At 36.7% G+C, this 19,490-nt stretch overlaps 1 protein-coding gene across 2 annotated transcripts in view; it reads right to left on the bottom strand.

Annotated features, from left to right (window-relative positions):
• The window catches only part of gabrg1 (gamma-aminobutyric acid type A receptor subunit gamma1), a 56,266-nt gene extending 50,861 nt beyond the window's left edge, over positions 1–5,405 (bottom strand). For both annotated transcript variants that reach the window (XM_017358953.4, XM_009307208.5), the window contains exon 1: positions 5,038–5,405. In XM_017358953.4, the coding sequence (XP_017214442.1) occupies positions 5,038–5,102 (65 nt within the window). In that variant the 5' untranslated portion in view covers positions 5,103–5,405. The remainder of the gene's footprint in view (positions 1–5,037) is intronic.
• Between the last annotated feature and the right edge of the window lie 14,085 nt (positions 5,406–19,490).

Raw genomic sequence — 19,490 nt, 5'->3', positions numbered from 1 at the left:
AAAGGTCAAGAGAGGGTTTTCTTTAATGTCGAAAATCTTATTAAATGCAAGTGAATAATTCGATACCAGAATTCTGGTATCCCTAATGCAATGCAAGAATTACATTCAGGAGGTACGAAACATATTTAAGCTTTTATATGCAGCTGATATTAACAGGTGGAGTTTAGTGGAGTGTAGTTTAGTTGTCACCTTCAATCATTCTCCAGTCATTCGTTGGCCGCACCCATACATACGTCCTCTTTTTCAATGAATTCTCTGCACAACTTTAAAAGCATAAGACTTCTCAACTGCACATATTCTGTGTTCAGTTTCAACCCATCCCTGCTCACAGGAGGTTTAATTTTAGACAATCAGGCCTTTGCATTTCTATCAGCTGCATCTACTTCTGCAAAACTGCTTCATTAGTATGCAAGGCATAATCACACTCAAGAGAAGAAATTTGGTTAATATATCACCTTTAGCAATACAAATACAAGTGTTAAATGTAAATAAAAAGAAAATGTATTATACAAAAATAATACAAAATATATTCCTTTTCCAATACTATCTTATTTATTTATTCTTGCAATTTATATGATTCACTCCTCTACAAAATTATTTCAATCAATCTAAGGCAGAGATGACCAAACTAGGGCCTGCAGGCTAAAGTTGGCCCATGGTAAGATTTGATTTGGCCCGCCAACCCATCTGAGAAGAGAAGGAAAATGATGAGAATGTTAGGGCCAATGCCTTGAACAGAGCTCGTCATTTCTAATTTTAATATAACCTTATGTTTGTTTGTTTAATTGTTGCGATACAAAAAGCAAATGAAATGAAATGTTTCAAATATATGTTGTGCATGAATCAGTTTTTTGTTTTTTTTTAATGTAAGGATTCTCGATAAGCAAATCAAGTTTAATTAATGTATTCAGCATTGAACACCATTGTGTTAAAAAGGGATTGGTTGTTTTTATTGTAAGAATTTCATTATAAAATGTAAATATATATATATATATATATATATATATATATATATATATATATATATATATATATATATATATATATATATATTATTATTATTATTAATACAGTATTTTTTCCAATTTATTTTTAAATATTAAGAAATTAGCATGGCAACTTGTAATAATGTAATCTAATGTAATACTTCGGTTTATTCAATTTTGGCCCACCACCATTAGTCAACTTTGGTTTTTGGCCCTTAATAAAAAAAGCTTGGGCACCCCTGATCTAAGTTAACAAATTCATTCCAAATTGAGCTTTTCAAGTCATCTGCCGAAATCATAGTCATATCGCAATATAACTTGACATTACTGAAAATACCAAGTTTTGGCATCAAAACTTAAGCTGGTGTGTTTACTCATAACGAAAGCAAAAAAAAAAAAAATGTATGATATTTTAATTTCTCTGAACTTAACATTTTAATTTCTTTAAACAATTCACCATGTCTCTGACATCCGCACTGATTGGATTGGTCAATATATGTTACATGACACAAGGTGGTCATTTTGCTTGTAATGCTAAATTTTGCTGAAGTGCAGCAGGACAAAGGCACAACCCGAACCCTCTGACGAAAGAGAAAAGTTAAATTAGTAAGTACACTCTCAGAAATAAAGATATGTGAGCTGTCAATGGGGTGATACTTTTACAAAAGGTACACACTTGTACTTAAAAGGTCCATATTACTACCTCAAAGGTACATATTACTACCTAAAAAGTACAAAAATGTTCCCCTTAGAATCTGTAGGTACTAATCTGAGGTACCAATATGGACCCTTCAAATGTGTACCTTTTGAAAAGGTACCACCCCAGTGACAGCTTGCGTACCTTTATTTTTGAGAGTATAGATATTTGCCGCAGTGGTTAGCACTGTCACCTCACAGCAAGAAGGTCCCTGGTTCGAGTCCGGGCTGGATCAGTTGGCATTTCTGTGTGGAGTTTGCATGTTCTCCCCGTGTTGGCGTGGGTTTCCTCCATGTGCTCTGGTTTCCCCCACAAGTCCAAACACATGTGGTATAGATGAATTGGGTAAGCTAAATTGTTCATAGTGTATGTGTGTATATCCTGGTCCTTTAGGTTGGGGGTTGAGCATTGGGCGAACAACCCACCTCATAAAAATTACAACATGGTTCGGCTAAATATCAAATTTGATATAAACAGCCCTGGGAGAAAGTCAAGAAAATAAAAGCTAAAAAAATGGAACATTTAAGTTAATTCAACAAAGAAAACACATTTGGTCAAGTGAGTTGTCAATTTTTTATTACTCAAACGAACTGAGGGAATCATTTTCCTCAAATCATTTGAGTAGTCTCAACTTATTAGGGTTTACAGTGCAAAATAAAATATCGCAATGTCAGATTTTTCCAATATTGTGCAATCCTAGATAAAAATAGACATAATTTTATTTTTCACTTAGGTGTCTTTAGTTTCTACATACTGTACCTAAAAGAAAAAGATTAATTATTTAGGTATTCACAGTGTTCATATAATATATTAAAAAACACTGCTATTAAACTTGAATTGTGTACATAATTATGGGTCGTTCTGAATAATTCAAGCATTTACTGCTAAAATGTTTTGCTTTAGGAGAAATGGTTTGGTTAGTTTTGGAAGTTCTTGGTCTTTAGTCCCAGTAGACCTTAGTTCCCCTTAGTACTTGACTGTAACATTTTCTAGTCCTTTAATGAGTTTTTTTTTTTTAAATGTGCTTTTCTTTATATGTAACAGACAGTAAATTCAATAGATTTCTTGTATCTTCTTTTCTGCTGTGTGTCTTTCTTGTGGTGTACTGCTGGGTTTAATTTTCAGCCTGTTATTTTTTTCTTTATGTACAGTACTCTCCCTTGGACTCCATTTTCAATAAATACAGCAATGCCCTTTCACTGTTATGTAGGCAACATCCAAATCTATATTTCTCCCTAAAGCCTAATAATAAGCGTGCTTAGAAGAACTCAAATTATGGCTGGCACATTGCTGGAATTATGCTGTTCAAGGGGAATGGGAAGAGGGGGAACAGTTATGTCACTCATGTCGCAACAGCTAGAGGCTGTCTGTATTGGCGGCAACAAAGCATCCACTGCAAATCATTAGTCCTTTGTGTCAGTACATCTTATATTGAATGAAGCATCAGTTTACTGAGAGAGATTTGTTGACAGATAAAAATCTTTATATGATAAGTTATATTGTCCAGTGTAAACACAATGCTGTGGTAAAGTTAACAGCGTTAATACAAATGTTAATAAAATGCAATAATTTCAGCCCAAAGTGTATGCAAATTGGATGTGTACATACAGTATAGGGATTAAGGAGCTGGCAGCTCTCTGCTATAGTTGCCCACTGTAGCTAAGCAGGGCTGCGGCTGGTCAATACCTGGATGGAAGACCACATGGGAAAGCTAGGTTGTTGCCAGAAATGGTGTTAGTGAGACCAGCAGGGGGCACTGAACTTGCGGTCTGTGTGGATCCTAATGTCCCAGTATAGTGAAGGGAACTCGGTGAGCGCTGTCTCTCGGATAAGACGTAAAAAACGAGGTCCAAACTTTCTGTGGCCTCCTAAACATACTTCCTTCATCCAGGTGGATGCTGCACAATGGTGGTGGATGAGGAAATTCCCTCTAATGTGTAAAGTGCTTTGAGTGTCCAGAAAAGTGCTATAAATGTAAGGAATTATTAATATTATAATTTTTATTATTAAAGTGATTAAATTGTAAAGATCTCAAGTTTTGGTTAGGATTATAAAGTAGTGATAGGGTCGATAGTGTAACTGTAAATTAAATTAGAACAAAATAGTCAAAAAACTCTTATATTAATATAATATATAATATACAGTCGGTCCCAAAATTGCAATGTTGATTTTATTTCTGTTATTCTATAAAGTAAAACTATAAGAAATATCTATCTTTAGTGTTAATAAAGTGTATATGAGTTGATGAAGCAAATAAAAATTTATTCAAATCTTAAGATATTGAATTGAAGAGTAACCAGACAGACCATTTAATGTGAGAACCAAATCTGGGGTTTGTCGACAAACAAAGAAAACTCAGAGTGGTACATTCCCATACATATGCAAATAATGAAGGACAGAGGAATCAATATTGAAGAGTCCCTGTGGATGAGACCCAGGTGGGTGGACAGAATGTAGGTTATTGATCCCCGTAGGCAGAGCGCTGAGCAGTTAAAAAGCAGACTGTCAATGGAAAATACAGACAGCGTGTTTTCCTCAAATGCAGAATTTCACATTGTCTGGACACAACAGTAGCCTCTGTTTGACCTTTCTGGGCCTCAGGGATCAGCTGTAATAACTATAACAATTACACAGAAAAGAAATGAGGGCCTAAACAAAAGTATTTTGTCTGCAGATGAGACGCTTTTGTTATTACCAGCCAGCATGACTCATAGTCAAAAAAGAGAGCAATGTAATCCATGCTTGTTTTATGCTGTTTATCATACATATGCTCTGAATGAGCTGCCAAAAATTAGCTGAAGGAAGCCAAAGTGTAGCGCAAGCCAACTAAAGTGCTACTGTGGACCACAACTTATGCATAACATTTACAAATTGTGAAATCGTGAAACACCCTTTTACCCTGTCTATATGATGATGCAAAAACCAATAGTGTGTGAGCAATGTAGTTAGTCTGTTTGTAGATTGCTGGTTAAAGTATCCTCAAGGTTGTTTGGAGACATTGCGCGTCCACGCTAAAAAGACAAGAACGCATCAACACGAAAGCTCGAAGCAAAACTGTCACTTGCAATCAGTATTATTATTACCATCGGATGTATTCAGTGTTCAGGCAGCTGCGCGTGTTGTGATTGACAGTTATAGGTGGGAATGTAAAGACGGATGAATTTGATTACACTCACACACAAAAAGAAAGAAAGGAAAAAAGCGTAAAACTAGTGCGTTCTGCAGCACTTCGCGTAAAGATTGCTCAAGACAAAGACGTGCGCTATAACTGTGTGCTGTCGGTCAAAGACTATTTTAGTAGTCTTATGGATTGCACCCCGTGTTTCTATTGCCCACTCTGAAGTGTAAACTTACCAGACTCCAAGCAGACCGGGCAACAGCCAAACCAGTTTTCTTCGGCGGGGATGCAGATGAACCATCGTGCGTGCGCTCGGTTTAAAACCAAACGATCTCCAGATTGAATTGGAGCTTAAAATGCGATCAAACCTCTGTGAGGTCCAAGCGATGCGGTTCTTGCAGCTGTGTTCTTGCAGCTGTATGCTGTCAGTTGCTGTCTAAGACAAATGCTATAGCCTTCTGTTTATGTGAGGCAGCAGCAGACGCGGTGTGGATGTGAATGGAGAATGCGGGATTTCGCTGATTGCGGCACCGCTGCGTTCATCCAGCGTGTTCTGCTGAGCGAGACGCTCTCTGTGTTCCGGGAATTATTAGAAACTGCCTCTAGGAAAAGAGCTGACTGCTCCTCAGAGAATATGCATCAAGCGGTGATTTATGAACCCCTTTACTTAGTTTTGCTGTTGTTGTGGATTAGCAAAGTGACAAATAAGAGACGTTGCACCAAAATGTACACAGTATCCTGGTGTGACTATACTTAATAATACGTAAAGGGGGTAAAATTGCCAGGTTTAATGTCATTTTTTTTAAATCCAATCGTTTGTAAGCACGAGAGAATGATTAATGCAAATTAGCTAATCAGCCAATCACGTTAACAACTCAATGCATTCAAGCATGTAAAGCTGGTCAAGATGATGAGCCCAAGTTCAAACTGAGCATCAGAGTGAGCATGAAAGGTGATTTGAGTGACTTTGATTGTGGCACTGCTAGTCTGTTTTTTTTTTTTTTTTTTAGAAACTGCTGATCTGCTAGAATTTTCACTCACAGGGTTCACAGAGGTCTTAAAAAAAGAAAAAGTATATAGCACGCTGCAGCTCTGTGGGTGAAAAGCCTTACACAACTATGTTTTAAGGTGATTGGAAGACAAAGCTAACTCTTCAGAGCATTTTGAACACATAACAAACAGTGAAGCAGATGAGCTACAGCAGCAGAAGAAAACCCTGGTGACGATCCTGTCAGCTAAGATAAGGAAAATGACACATAAAAACATATATTTTTTTAAATAATAAAAGCTTACAGTGGCGCCACAGTGGCTTAGTGGTTAGCACTGTCGACTCACAGCAAGAAGGTCGACTGGTTCAAGTCCAGGCTGGGTCAGTTGGCATTTCTGTGTGAAGTTTGCATGTTCTCCCTACGTTCGTGTGGGTTTCCTTGGGGTGCTCCGCTTTCCCCCACAGTCCAAAGACATGTGGTAGGTGAATTGGGTAAGCTAAGTTATAGTGTATGTCTGTGAATGAGTGTGTATGGGTGTTATCCAGTACTGGGTTGCAGCTAGAAGGGCATTTGCTGTGTAAAACATATGCTGGATAAGTCGGCGGTTCCTTCCTCTGTGGCAACCCCTGATGAATAAAAAGACTAAGCCGAAGGAAAATGAATGATGAATGAAAGCTTACAGTTCTGCATATATCAGTTAGTTACACCATATACAATTTATTTATTTATTCCATTTTAAGAGTCTCATTTTTAAAACTTTATGTAGAAACTTTCCTATAGATGAATGCACACCAGATGATTCTGGTTCATATGATGATGTAAAATGATTTGATTATGTCAATATCTAGGTTAAATATACTTAAAGTAGTGTTTCTCAACCACATTCCCGGATGACCACCAACACTGCATGTTTTGGATTCCCTTTTTGTCCTTCATACCCATTACAGGTCTTACAGTCTCTGCTAATGAGCTGATGATCTGAATCAGGGGTGTTTGGTTAAGGAGACGGTAAAATGTGCAGAGCTGATGTGCAGAGCTGATTCTTTAGGAACACAGGCGTTGAGTTTAATTACAGCTGTACACATTTTTTTGCCAAGTTTGTTTTTTATAGATCACACATTTTAAGTGGGAAGTGGCGTTTAAAAATGACAAACTTTGAAGTTGAAAACCAACATATCATTTCCAAAATATATATACATACACAAAATAGCAATAGTTTGAGTGAACACAATGTCTATCCGACAGCTAAAGCTTAGCTGAAATTGGGTCACGCAACAAGACAATGATCCCAAGCACACCGGCAAATCTATAGCAGAACTAAAGCTGAAAATGAAAAGAAAACAAAAGGTGTCGCAATAGCACAGTCAAAGTCCAGACCTCATTTTGACAGAAATACTTTGCCAATAGCTGTGCAAAACACTCCTCCAGAATGATCTTAGAGATTGAGATGGTCAAACAGAAAATGATTAAGTAGTTACTGCTAAAAGTGGATCTACAATCATCTTGGTGTCCCAAGTTTATTACCCATGGCTTTTTAATCTTGGCTTAATTTTATTAAATAAATAATGACATGGTGTGAGATGTCACGTTATGTTGCTACTCTTAAGGTTTTATTTTGAAGATATTAAGAAATGCCAAGGAACTATATATATATATATATATATATATATATATATATATATATATATATATATATATATATATATATATATTAGTTGTAATTATGGATTTGAATAACATTTGAATCTTTGTTTTATTTTATAAAGAAATTACAACATTTCTTTAAAATTTCAATATTTAAATACATTGAATATTTACATTTATTGATTTATTTATTTGAATATTGTGATTTCGAGCATTAGTTTTTACTTTTAAAAAGATTACATACTTCTATTGTGAGAGTGACTCGAATGTACCAATTTAAAAATACAAACTATCAGGCTGTTCATTCATCATTTTCAGCACCACGGAGAGCTCCATTCAGCAAGAAGAGCAGAAACACGTATCCTTATGACAATCTCCTTCCCATCACAACCTTTTCTATCACACATTTGTATGAAAAATGAAAAAAAAAAACATCATTCAGAAATAAAAAAGTTATAATCTTCTGCAATTAAACGTTAGAATGAATCTCTTCATATTTGTGTGTAAATTGATGCTTGATTACATGCTTTCCCACAAGACATTTAAAATGTTGGAATGACTTCAGTGTAAGTGCAGTGCTCCGTTTCAAACCCTCTTCACAGTGAGGCACTTTGTATTCAGATGTGCTCTGTCGCTCTGACAGAAACGAAAGGAATGGAAGAAATCTCTATTATTATGACAGACATTAACATTCTGAGACTAAATCATGTAGAAATGTGCCGGACCAGATGAGAACACACGCACATACACACACATGCACACACACACACACACACACACACACACACACACACACACACACACACACACACACGCACACATTTTAATAACAGTATGATGAAACCTTTACACACAATAACTTAATCAGGACCTAGATTATTATAATGGCTGAAATATTATTGTATCATTGCTGTATACACGTTTTCAGTGATCTTAACTGTCCAGTCCACATGATTAACCCTTTAAGGCGAGACACAACAGACAAAAACATATTTGTGTTTTCATACGTGTGTTTTGAGATTTTAGCTTTTCATTCAAAATATATCTAGAATATATGCACTAGATTTCATTTACAATTAATATTTAAAGGCAGTTTTCTGAAATGTATTTTTATTCTCCTGCACTGAGGATTTCAGCACTTCAGGTCAAGTCAAGTTGGCTTTATTTTCATTTCAACAATATACTGTACAGTGCAGTACACAGGGAAACGAAACAATGTTCCTTCAGGACCAAGGTGCTACATCAAACAACATAAATTGACAAGGACAAGAAACAGTACAAGATTAGAAACAGTAACGCCGAGCAGGATGTTGTGCAAATATTGGAGCAGATATAAATGCTGTACATGTAAACATTTGTCAATGAAATGTTGTACAGAGCAGTGTAAAAATAGCAGTTGTGCAAATATTGCTGTCATTAACCCCTTTTACACATACAGACCTTTTTGTCAGTTTTATAATACCGGTAAATTCATTCTGGCAATTTTCAGGAAAGAGAAGTTGTAACATTACCGGTAATTTGCCGGAAGCTTCGCTGTGTGAACACAGAAAAAAGATTGCCTGAGAGACGTCTACTTTAGCCAATGTGAACACGTTCACGCATTCACATCTGCGCAGTTTATGAAAGTAAAAGCCTTTGAATATTTTTCCAGACACATTTAGCTGCTAGATGTTAGTCACACAACATTTCCATGTTGCTTCCTAATGCCAACTGTGTAAAAAATTATTGATAAAATGCTTATGATAAACTGCCATTTGTTTATCTTCAAGCTGCTTAAGTTGCTTGACGTGTGTGCATGTGAAGGAGCCAGTGAGCGCCAGCAGACACAAGGATATTATGAACATCTCAACATGTTAAAGTGTTCCTCCAAATTTTCACAATAATTATCCATCCACAGAATTTGTATGTAGTCAAGTGTGTAAACATTCAGCTGCGAATCGCACTTCTGCCTTTAGATGTCTCACAAAGCAGCTGCATGAAAGCTAAAGCTTTAAATAAAAGTGAAATCATCAACAAAAGGCCGACCCTCACTATGTTTACAAATACAAGCGTGGCCGTTTAGAGGTATTTTCTGGTTAATAATGTCAGAATTTACCCTTGTTTTTTTTAACGGACGTGTGAATGGTCTTTTCCGGAAAATTACAGAACGCCAATGCATGTGTGAACACCTTTTGTATGACATTACCTGTCGTTTCGGAAATTTTCTTGATATTTACCTGTATCACTGTGTGAAAGGGGCTTTTGTCAGTTATTTTTTTTTACTTACATGCTCCAAACTAGTTTTATTCATATCCTGAAGGTTTATTGGAGATTATGTTCCCAAATAATATATGCTTGATTAGATGCTACATTTTATTCTACACAAACTGCGTTTTTCTCTTCTTCTGGCTGTTGACAGTATTTAATTTTTATTATGAAGTGATAAAAAAAAGAGTTCAAAAATTACTTTTTGAACTATAATGTTAAAACAAAACTAAACAAGATTTTTGAACCAGACTTCATCCAATAATCCTATTTTTTTGATAAATATATGCAAAATTGCACATATTTCTTTATTAAAAAATGCCTTATTTGTACATTTAAACAGCGTTTTAGAAAGTGATTAAAGTAAAAAAAAAAAAAAACCTGCAGTTCACAACTGAACAATTACTCCCTATTTTCAGGTTTTTTTCTGTTAAACACAAAAGAAGATATATAGAAGAATGTTGGAAACTGGTAACCATTGATATCAGTAGTAGAGTCACTAGCTACGGGTATCTGACATTTTTCACAGTAAACATATTCTGCGTTTAACTGCAAGAAGAGAGTGAATAAATGATGATTTTCAGTTCATTTAATGGTGTGCTAAAGTTTTGATAAAACTACACAAGTGTCCTGAAAAACACTCAGTACACGTATATAGTACCTAAATACAAAGATCAAGCAGTCAAATTGTGTCACACGCTCATCAAAACCTGTTCGTGTCCCTTCAGTTGCCAGGCAACACAAGCCGCAGGTCTTCATGCGTCGATGCTCTCAGTGGAGGAATCCAGCTTCATTCCCTCTGCTTCCCCGGCTTTATCTGCCATCAGGCAACCTTTTATTACACTTAGAGATTTTTTTTTCATCTCGCACGTGAACATGCATACATAAACATGAGAACTGATAAAATCTCCAGGTTTCCCCGACGTCTGGGGTACACTTCCATGAGTCTTCCAGGAATTTCTATGTCATTTTTATGTAGTTTATCTTAGTTTTGTATTATATTTTTTATGTATTTTGAATTATTGCATTTACTTATATCTTGAGTTGCACACTACATATACAGTTGAGGTCAAAATTATAGACCTCCTGAATTATTTACCCCCTTGTTTATTTTTTCCCCCAATTTCTGTTTAACAAAGAGATTTTTTCAACACATTTCTACACATAATAGTTTTAATAACTCATTTCTTATAACTGATTTATTTTATCTTTGCCATAATGACAGCACATAATATTTGACTAGATATTTTTCAAGACACTTCTATAAAGCTTAAAGTGACATTTAAAGGCTTAACCAGGTTAATTACGGTAACTAGGCAGGTTAGAGTAATTAGGCAAGTTATTGTATAATAATGATTTGTTCTGTTGACAGTCGAGAAAAAATATCGCTTAAAGGGGCTAATAATTGTGACCTTAAAATGTTTCTTTATAAATTAAAAACTGCTTTTATTCTTGCCGAAATCAAACAAATAAGACTTTCTTCAGAATAAAAAAATATTATAAGACATACTGTGAACATTTCTTTGCTCTGTTAAACATAATTTGGGAAATATTTAAAAAAGAAAACAAATTTAAAGGGGGGCTAATAATATATGTATTACAGTCGAAGGTAATAATATCGGTGCTCCTGTGATCTTTTAATGATTTTTCAAATATTTCCCAACTGCTGTTTAATAGAAAGAAGACTTTTCTTCTTTGTCTTTGCCATGATGACAGTACATAATATCCTACTACTTAATTTGCAAAATACAAGTAATTAGCTTAAAAGGCAATTTAAAGGCTTATTAATTGGGTTAATTGGGCAAGTCACTGGACAACAGTGGTTTATTTTGTTGCAATTGTGAAAAAAAAATACTTAAGGAATTGCATTTATTTATTTATTTATTTATTTATTTATTTATTTATTTGAATAAAAACTGGTTTTATTCTAACCAAAATAAAAATACTCCGAAAAAAAGAAATTAATTGAAAAAGAACAGCAACAAACTGCAAGACTTCGTTTTGGTTTTTAAGTTTTACTTTCTTATGTGCTTTTTTATTTTATTGGTATGATTAATATTTCCGTTGACTGTAATTTATTTATATGTCAGTTATATTATTCTTAATTTTTAACTAATGTGTAATTATTTTCAGATAATGTTTATTTAATTTTTTTCAGCTTTATTTCAGTCAGTGTCATTTTATCATTGAGTACCTATTGTACTTTTACATTTAGAAATCAGACAACTTAAGAGAGTGTACCAAATATGCTTAAAACAACAGCTGCAATATATTCCTATTGAAATGCTATTGTTAAACAATAAAGCCAGCATGTTGTTTGTTCATTTATCACAGGAGACAACAAATCAAATAATGAAAGAAAAAGCACGTTACACTGTCAGTTTGAGAGGAGGAATGCAATTAAGAAACAATGAAATACATTCTCATTAAGCAAACAATTACTGTCTGCTGCAACTCATATCAGAGAAGCTCAAACGTTCTCTGCTGCATTCAGAGGAGAGTTGCCTTCATGTGTGTGAAGAAATAACATTTTGCTCATGTTTACCCAAAAACGAGATGAAAATATGCTGTCATTTAATCACTTGGAAAACATTCACAAAAATACTTTTTTAGACTTTGTTTCTTCAATAAAAACTGTAACAAAGGTTTTTTTTGTAGAAGCTGGTGCTTGGTGATTTATGAAATGCCAAAAAAAGCATTTCTTAGAATGAAAACAGACCACCCACGGCTCACACACTGAGTCCTTTTAAAGCCAAACAACCGCTCTATGTATAGGCTCTTCTGAATGTTGCTATCCTGTTGCTATAAGTCGCTGGGATCTTCAGGGTAGTTGATATCCTGTTGATAAGAAGTTGCTATAGGGTGGTCTGAGTGGTTGTTTTTCTTTTCCTTTAAAGTTGTTAGGTTGTTCTGGGTGGTTACTATAGGTGGCTTTCTAGTTGGTTGCTAGTGTGTTCTGGGTGGCTAGGCTGTTGCTTTGTATCTGCTAAAGTCAGGGCCGGATTATTTCATGTGCATTCTGGACACGAGCACAGGGGCTCAATCAACTGTATACAGTGGGGGAATTAAGTGGGATATGTGGGAACACATATACAAACTGTTGTAATTCCTACAGCATTCACCTGATTTGGATGTAAGTATCCTCAAATTAAAGCGGACAGTCTGCAGTTAAAGCACATCTTGATCACTTAATTTCAAATCAATTGTGTTGGTGTACGTATAGAGCCAAAAATGTTAGAATTGTGTCAATGTCCCAATATTTATGGGCCTAACTATATATATATATATATATATATATATATATATATATATATATATATATATATATATATATATATATATATATATATATATATATATATATATATATATATCCAAGGCAATAGTATTAGTGCTTTTATTAATCCTTTTATTAATCTGGTGTCGCCACAGCGGAATGAACCGCCAACTTATCCAGCACGTTTTTATACAGTGGCCCTTCCAGCCGCAACCCATCACTGTGAAACATCTATTCACACTCATACACTATGGACAATTTAGCTTACCCAATTCACCTGTATCACATGTCTTTGGCCTTGTGGGGGAAACCGGAGCACCCGGAGGAAACAGTGCATAATATCTTACTACTTTACTTGCAAAATACTAGTAATTAGCTTAAAATGCTATTTAAAGGTTTAACTAGGTAAATTAGGCAAGTTGGGTTAATTAGGCAAGTCATTAGACAACAGTGATTTGTTTTGTCGGCATCGAAAAAAAAAATGCTTAAGGGAGCTAATAATATTGATGCTACTTTTTTTGTTTTTTTTTTTGTTTGTTTTTTTAAACTGATTTAATTCCAGCCAAAATAAATATCCTCAAGAAAAGAAAATGTAATACTAGAAATATTTCTTGATTTGAAAGAAAACAGCAGCACGCTGCAACACCTTTACCATTTCGAATCACAAGGGCCACAGTTTCATAATTTCTTTGATATTTTGCTAAAGAAAACTACCTTCTACATCTCGGATGACCTGAGAGCAAGTGAATTAAAAGCAAAATAATAAAATGTTCACTTTTGGAACTATCCTTTTAGTGGAAGAATCCTCGGTAAACATAAAGCAGTGTTTGCAAAGGCTTCAAATGGCTCCACGCACAAGCAAACACACACACACACTTGGTTGGATTCTCTGCCTCTGTGATCTTTCACATCTGATAAAGCCTCACAACCTCCTCACAGACGTCCCTTCAGGCACAGGGCTTTGTTAATGCCACCTGGCAGAAGATCGACTTCAGCTCCACCTTTAATAGGGGCCAGTAAATGAAATCCAGCTTATTTTTTTGAGTCTGTCAGTGTGTGTGCATCTGTTCTGACAGACGCTCATTTGGACCCAATGATCTGCTCTACTATGGAGCTAATGATACGACAAAACTTTTTGATAAAGTTGAACTATTAACAAATGTTATTTAATAAAACTCAATATTATATGCCATTTAAAATACTTATGAATGATTGATTTCTTTACTTAAATATTGAACATCTGAATATAGAGTTTAACAGATTCTTTTAAAGAGTACCTATTATGCCTATTTTCACAGGATAAAATAAGTCTCTAATGTCTTTAGAGTATGTATCAGCTCATTCAAGAGCAAGTTTTAGCTTATTATACCTTACGAATAATTATTTTATAACTCTTTAAACTGCTCTTTTTAGGTTTTGATGTAAATTGTACCCTTTTAGTGTCTGTTTCTTTAAATTCAAATGAGATTTTCAAAAGAGGGCGGAGCTTTAAAGGAAACAAAGAGGAAAGCGTCAGCATAGTGGCAGCATAGTGACTGCTTCTCAATCAGGACTGTTTATGCTAATGAGGGAGAGATCATCACTAATGGCCGGGGATTCCCTCTTTAATGATATGTACAATCAAGTGACACATATAATTAAATGTACAAGTGTTTCTACAGACTGTTTTTTATGAAGTGTGGTTATAAAAATAGAATTAATGGCCCCCTATTATGCATTAAAAAGGGTCATATTTTGGTTTTGGGAGTCTCTAACAACAGGCTGATATGCATGGAAAGTCAAAAAAACACTTTTATTGATGTATATAATATGAATTTATTTTTACCTAATTATCCCAACGACACCCACATGATTAGTTCAGCGATTAATTTGTTCCCAAACCCCTCCATATTGCGATGCTAATCTGTTGTGAATGGCCGACTGCGTTCAGTGTGAGACAGAGAGAAATGCCCACCACAGCTTATCAACAATTTTGAAGAAGTCAGAGTGCAAAGTGTAAGTGTGAACCCAATGCAGGAGTGCAATAAAGCAATTCAGTTAAACACCAGCATATTGCTCTATTCCTTACTATAATTAAAAACGGTGACACACATTCAGTATTAATCTACACAGTGGCAAAAGCTGAACTATTTGGAAACTTGAAGGCCATAGTGGCACGTGTCGCATGGCTTCAGACAAAATATAACAATATAAAGAGTCAACCAGATACAGTAGAAGCCACGTGGAATGATTACAAGTAACAAAACACAATAAAATACATCATTTGCAAGGTAGAGAAAACAAGGAGGCAACCATTTTAATCATACTTAGTTACACTTGTGAAATGGAGGAAGAAACATCCATAAACTGTGTACGGTAAAGTTCATATCTGTGATGATAAAGATGGTACGATTGCTGTAATTCATTACCATAGCATGCACATTACCATGTTTTAAAAACGTTTTAAACTTGTAAAACTCATTCTTGGTCCTATTTGATAATGATTGATGATCACAGAGAACTGAACAGATCTTTTATTCCCGGTTGCTTTGCGCCTGTTCTGTCTTGTTGATATGATTATACGTGTTACTATAGTCAATCAATTTGGTAGGCAGGGAAACCATACTCCTACGTCAAGTTGTGGTCGGCCTCAAAATGGGGAAGGATTTGAATCCTATTTTAACATCAGGAAATAAAAAAAGAGACTTACTGTGTTTATATCACCCCAATATGACTGTGGACACACGATACCTACACACAGTTCTGTCCAAACACCTTACAAAATATGATTTTCATCACAGGTGCCATTTAAGCAAAGAAAATCAAATTGTGGGATGGGTGGATGGGTGTCATAGACAAAAGTGAAGAGTGGGGGTGGGGGTTTGTGGGTGTTGTGTCGCAGATGAAAGTGAAGAGTGGGGGTGGGGGTGTGTAGGTGTTGTGTCGCAGATGAAAGTGAAGAGTGGGGGGCATTTCTCTGTGTCTTTATGCCACCCTTAACAAGATGCAGCCCTGGGCGATCACCCATATTGCCCATGCCTAAATCCACCACTGGTACCGCTCACTAAGGTAACGCCCATTCTACTGTGACGGTTGGGTTTAGGGTAGGGGGAGGTGTAGGCAATTGTCTATTATGTAGTGGACCTGGTCCAGTACATCATCAAGCTGCAGGTGGACCATACACTATCCAACCTGCTCTCAGCTGGGATCGAACCAGCGACTTTCAGCAAGGGAGGGAGCTTCTCTACCAAGCGGAAGTGACCAACTGCACCTTTTAGATGTTTATATCAGGTTCATATCTTCTAAACGTGAATATTGTCACTGTTTTGTTTTTTAGCACACAAGATTATTCATTCATTCATTCATTTTCTTTTCAGCTTAGTCACTTTATTAATCTGGGGTAGCCTCAGCGGAATGAACCGCCAACATTTCCAGCATATATTTTATGGAAGGATGCCCTTCCAGCTGCAACCCATCACGGGGAAACATTCATTCACACTCATTCACACACATACACTATGGACAATTTATCTTACCCAATTTACCTGTACCACATGTTTTTGGACTCGTGGGATAAACCGGACACCTGGAGGAAACCCATGCATACGCGGGAAGAACATGCAAACTCCACACAGAAACGCCAACTGACTCAACCGAGGCTCGAACCAGCAACCTTCTTGCTGTGAGGCAATCGTGCTACCCTCTGCGCCACCGTGCAGCCCCACACTAATTATATACATCCTTAAAACTAACAGCCTTATTCTAACATCTAAAAAAACGTTTTGTAATTTCACAGAATGTTTGAATAACAACTGTCAGTAAAAAATTCAACAAAATTCAAATGCAAATATTTTTGTCACATTGTTAGCTCCATACTCTTCCTAATGGAGAGGTGTCTTTTTCTCTGTGCAGTCTTGTGTGGTCATTGATAGCTGTATCTTTATACGCACAGATTCTGCTCTCATAACCAGAAGAGATGAGCCGGGAGCAGGGAGATGTTAGATTATAGCGCAGGGACTCGCTGCTAATCTCAAATTCTGCTGCTTCGTCAAAGAATAGTCATGGATAGAAAAGCTCTCAGACTGAAGGGGAAAAAAGAAAAAGAAAGAAAACCAAGAAGACAGTATGGATTGGTTGGCTGGTGGATTTGACCGCAGATGCAGGCTTTTAAAAGCAGGGAAATAAAAGAAGCAGGCGGCACACGGAGAACTTATCAATGTATATTGACTAGCGCAGTGTCGGATCACGATGCCATTCCACTGAGACTGCAGGGTTATTCTAGAAATCTAAAAATACTAGAATGAAACATTGGTGCTCTAAAGAAATTGAATGTTACTTGAAAGGAAACATTGCCTTAACTGTTTAAGTAATTACACATTTCAGTTTAATAGCTCCCCAGGTTTTTAAAGGCGCAGTTTACTCCAAAATTAAACCTGTCTTAATCTATTTAATCACCCTATATTTGTCATAAACCTTTATGAGTTTCTTTTATCTGTTGAACACAAAGTAAGATAATTTGAAGAATGTTGAAAACTGGTAGCCACTGACTTCCGTAGTATATTTGCTTTTTATGATGGTTAACAGTATTGTTTATCAGAATGGTTAACAGAAAAAAAGAAACTCATTAAGATTTGGAGGTCATTCATTTACTTAAGGGTGTGTAAATTCTGAAGGAAAAGCTGAAGGAAAATGAATCAATGACGTATAAATAAACCAAACATTAATATACACTCACCAGCCACTTTATTAGTTACACCTGTCCAACTGCTCGTTAACGCAAATTTCAAATCAGCCAATCACATGGCAGCAACTTAATGAATTTAGGCATGTAGACATGGTCAAGACAATCTTTCAGCAGGTTAAACCGAGCATCAGGATGGGGAAGAAAGGGGATTTAAGGGTGCTTTCACACCTACACTTTTGTTTCGGAACGTATCTCGTTTGCCCAGTTAGCGCGGTTCGTTTGGCATATGTGAACAGGGCAATCGCACTCTGTTCCGCGCCAAAGTAATCGCTCCGAGATCGCTTGAGTGAGGTGGTCTCGGCTCGATTGAAACGAACCCTGGAGCGGTTCGATTGCAGTGAGAAAGCGATCCGATCCGAGCGCGGTTATATGACAGTGTTTTATGGATGTGTAATAGGCATACGGCTATATGAAGAGAGAATTATGAGTAGGGCGGGAAGATTCGCGAGTCTCCGGATGCCTGCAAACGAGTGATGATCTCCCGGTAATCTCGTGTCTCTCTCCCAGTCCTCAAATAGGCATCATCGCGCACCCTTCTCACCCCTCCCCACCGTGTCTCTCCTCAGACACGTCACGCGCGCGCACCCTGTCAATCACCACCAAACCACCACCTCTCCTGACAGCTGAGCGGGACGCTGCAAAATAAACCCTGACACTCTGACCAATGTAAGGAGAGTTTACTCGCACGTGACTTGTTTTAGCTCTTTTGGTCCGATTAGAAACTTTGCAGTCTGAAAGCGAACCGCTCCAAGAGCAAAGAGCAACAATGTAACAATTTTAATCTCTGTTTCGGAACAACTGAATCGATTCACAGGTGTGAAAGCACCCTAAGTGACTTTGAACGTGGCATGATTGCTGGTGCCAGACAGGCTGGTCTAAGTATTTCTGAAACTGCTGATCTACTGGGATTTTCAGGCACAACCATCACTAGTAAGGTATACAGAAAATGGTCAGAAAAAGAGAACATTTCCAGTGAGCGGCAGTTTGGCGGGCACAAATGCTTTGTTGATGACAGAGGTTAGAGGAGAATGGCCAGACTGGTTCGAGCTGATAGAAAGGCAATAGTAACTCAAATAAACACTTGTTACACCGGAGGTATGCAGAAAACATCTCGGAATGCACAACAAATCTTGAGTCGGAATGGCTTCCTTTTAAGATCACATCCCGTGCCACTCCTGTCAGCTAAGAACAGGAAACTGAGACCACAATTCGTACAGGCTACCTAAAATTGGACAATAGAAGACTGAAAAATAGTAACCTGGTCTGATGAGTCTCGATTTCTGCTGTGACATTCGGATGGCAGAGTCCGAATTCGAGGTCAAGAACATGAAAGCATGGATCCATCTTGCCTTGTATCAACGGTTCAGGCTGGTGGTGGTGGTGGTGTAATGGTGTGGGAGATATTTTCTTAGCACACTTTGGGTTCATTAGTACCAATTGAGCATTGTGTCAACGCCAAAGCCTACCCGAGTATTGTTGCTGACCATGTCCATCCCTTTATGACCACAGCGTACACATTTTCTGATGTCTACTTCCAGTAGGACAACACACCATGACATAAAGCGTGAATCATCTCAGACTGTTTTCTTGAAAATGACAATGAGTTCACTGTACTCAAATGGCCTCCACAGTCACCAGATCTCAATCCAATAGAGCAACTTTGGGATGCGGTGGAATGGGAGATTCACATCATAGATGTGCAGCAGACAAATCTGCAGCAACAGCGTGATGCTGTCAAGTTAATATCGACCAAAATCTCTGAGGAATATTTTCAATATCTTGTTAAATCTACGCCAAGAAAGATTAAGAAAG

The sequence above is a fragment of the Danio rerio genome, chromosome 13, assembly GCF_049306965.1.
Source record: "Danio rerio strain Tuebingen ecotype United States chromosome 13, GRCz12tu, whole genome shotgun sequence".
Lineage (NCBI taxonomy): Eukaryota > Metazoa > Chordata > Actinopteri > Cypriniformes > Danionidae > Danio > Danio rerio.
Note: the sequence above shows the minus strand (reverse complement) of the source record. Positions and strands in the feature narration are given on the sequence as shown.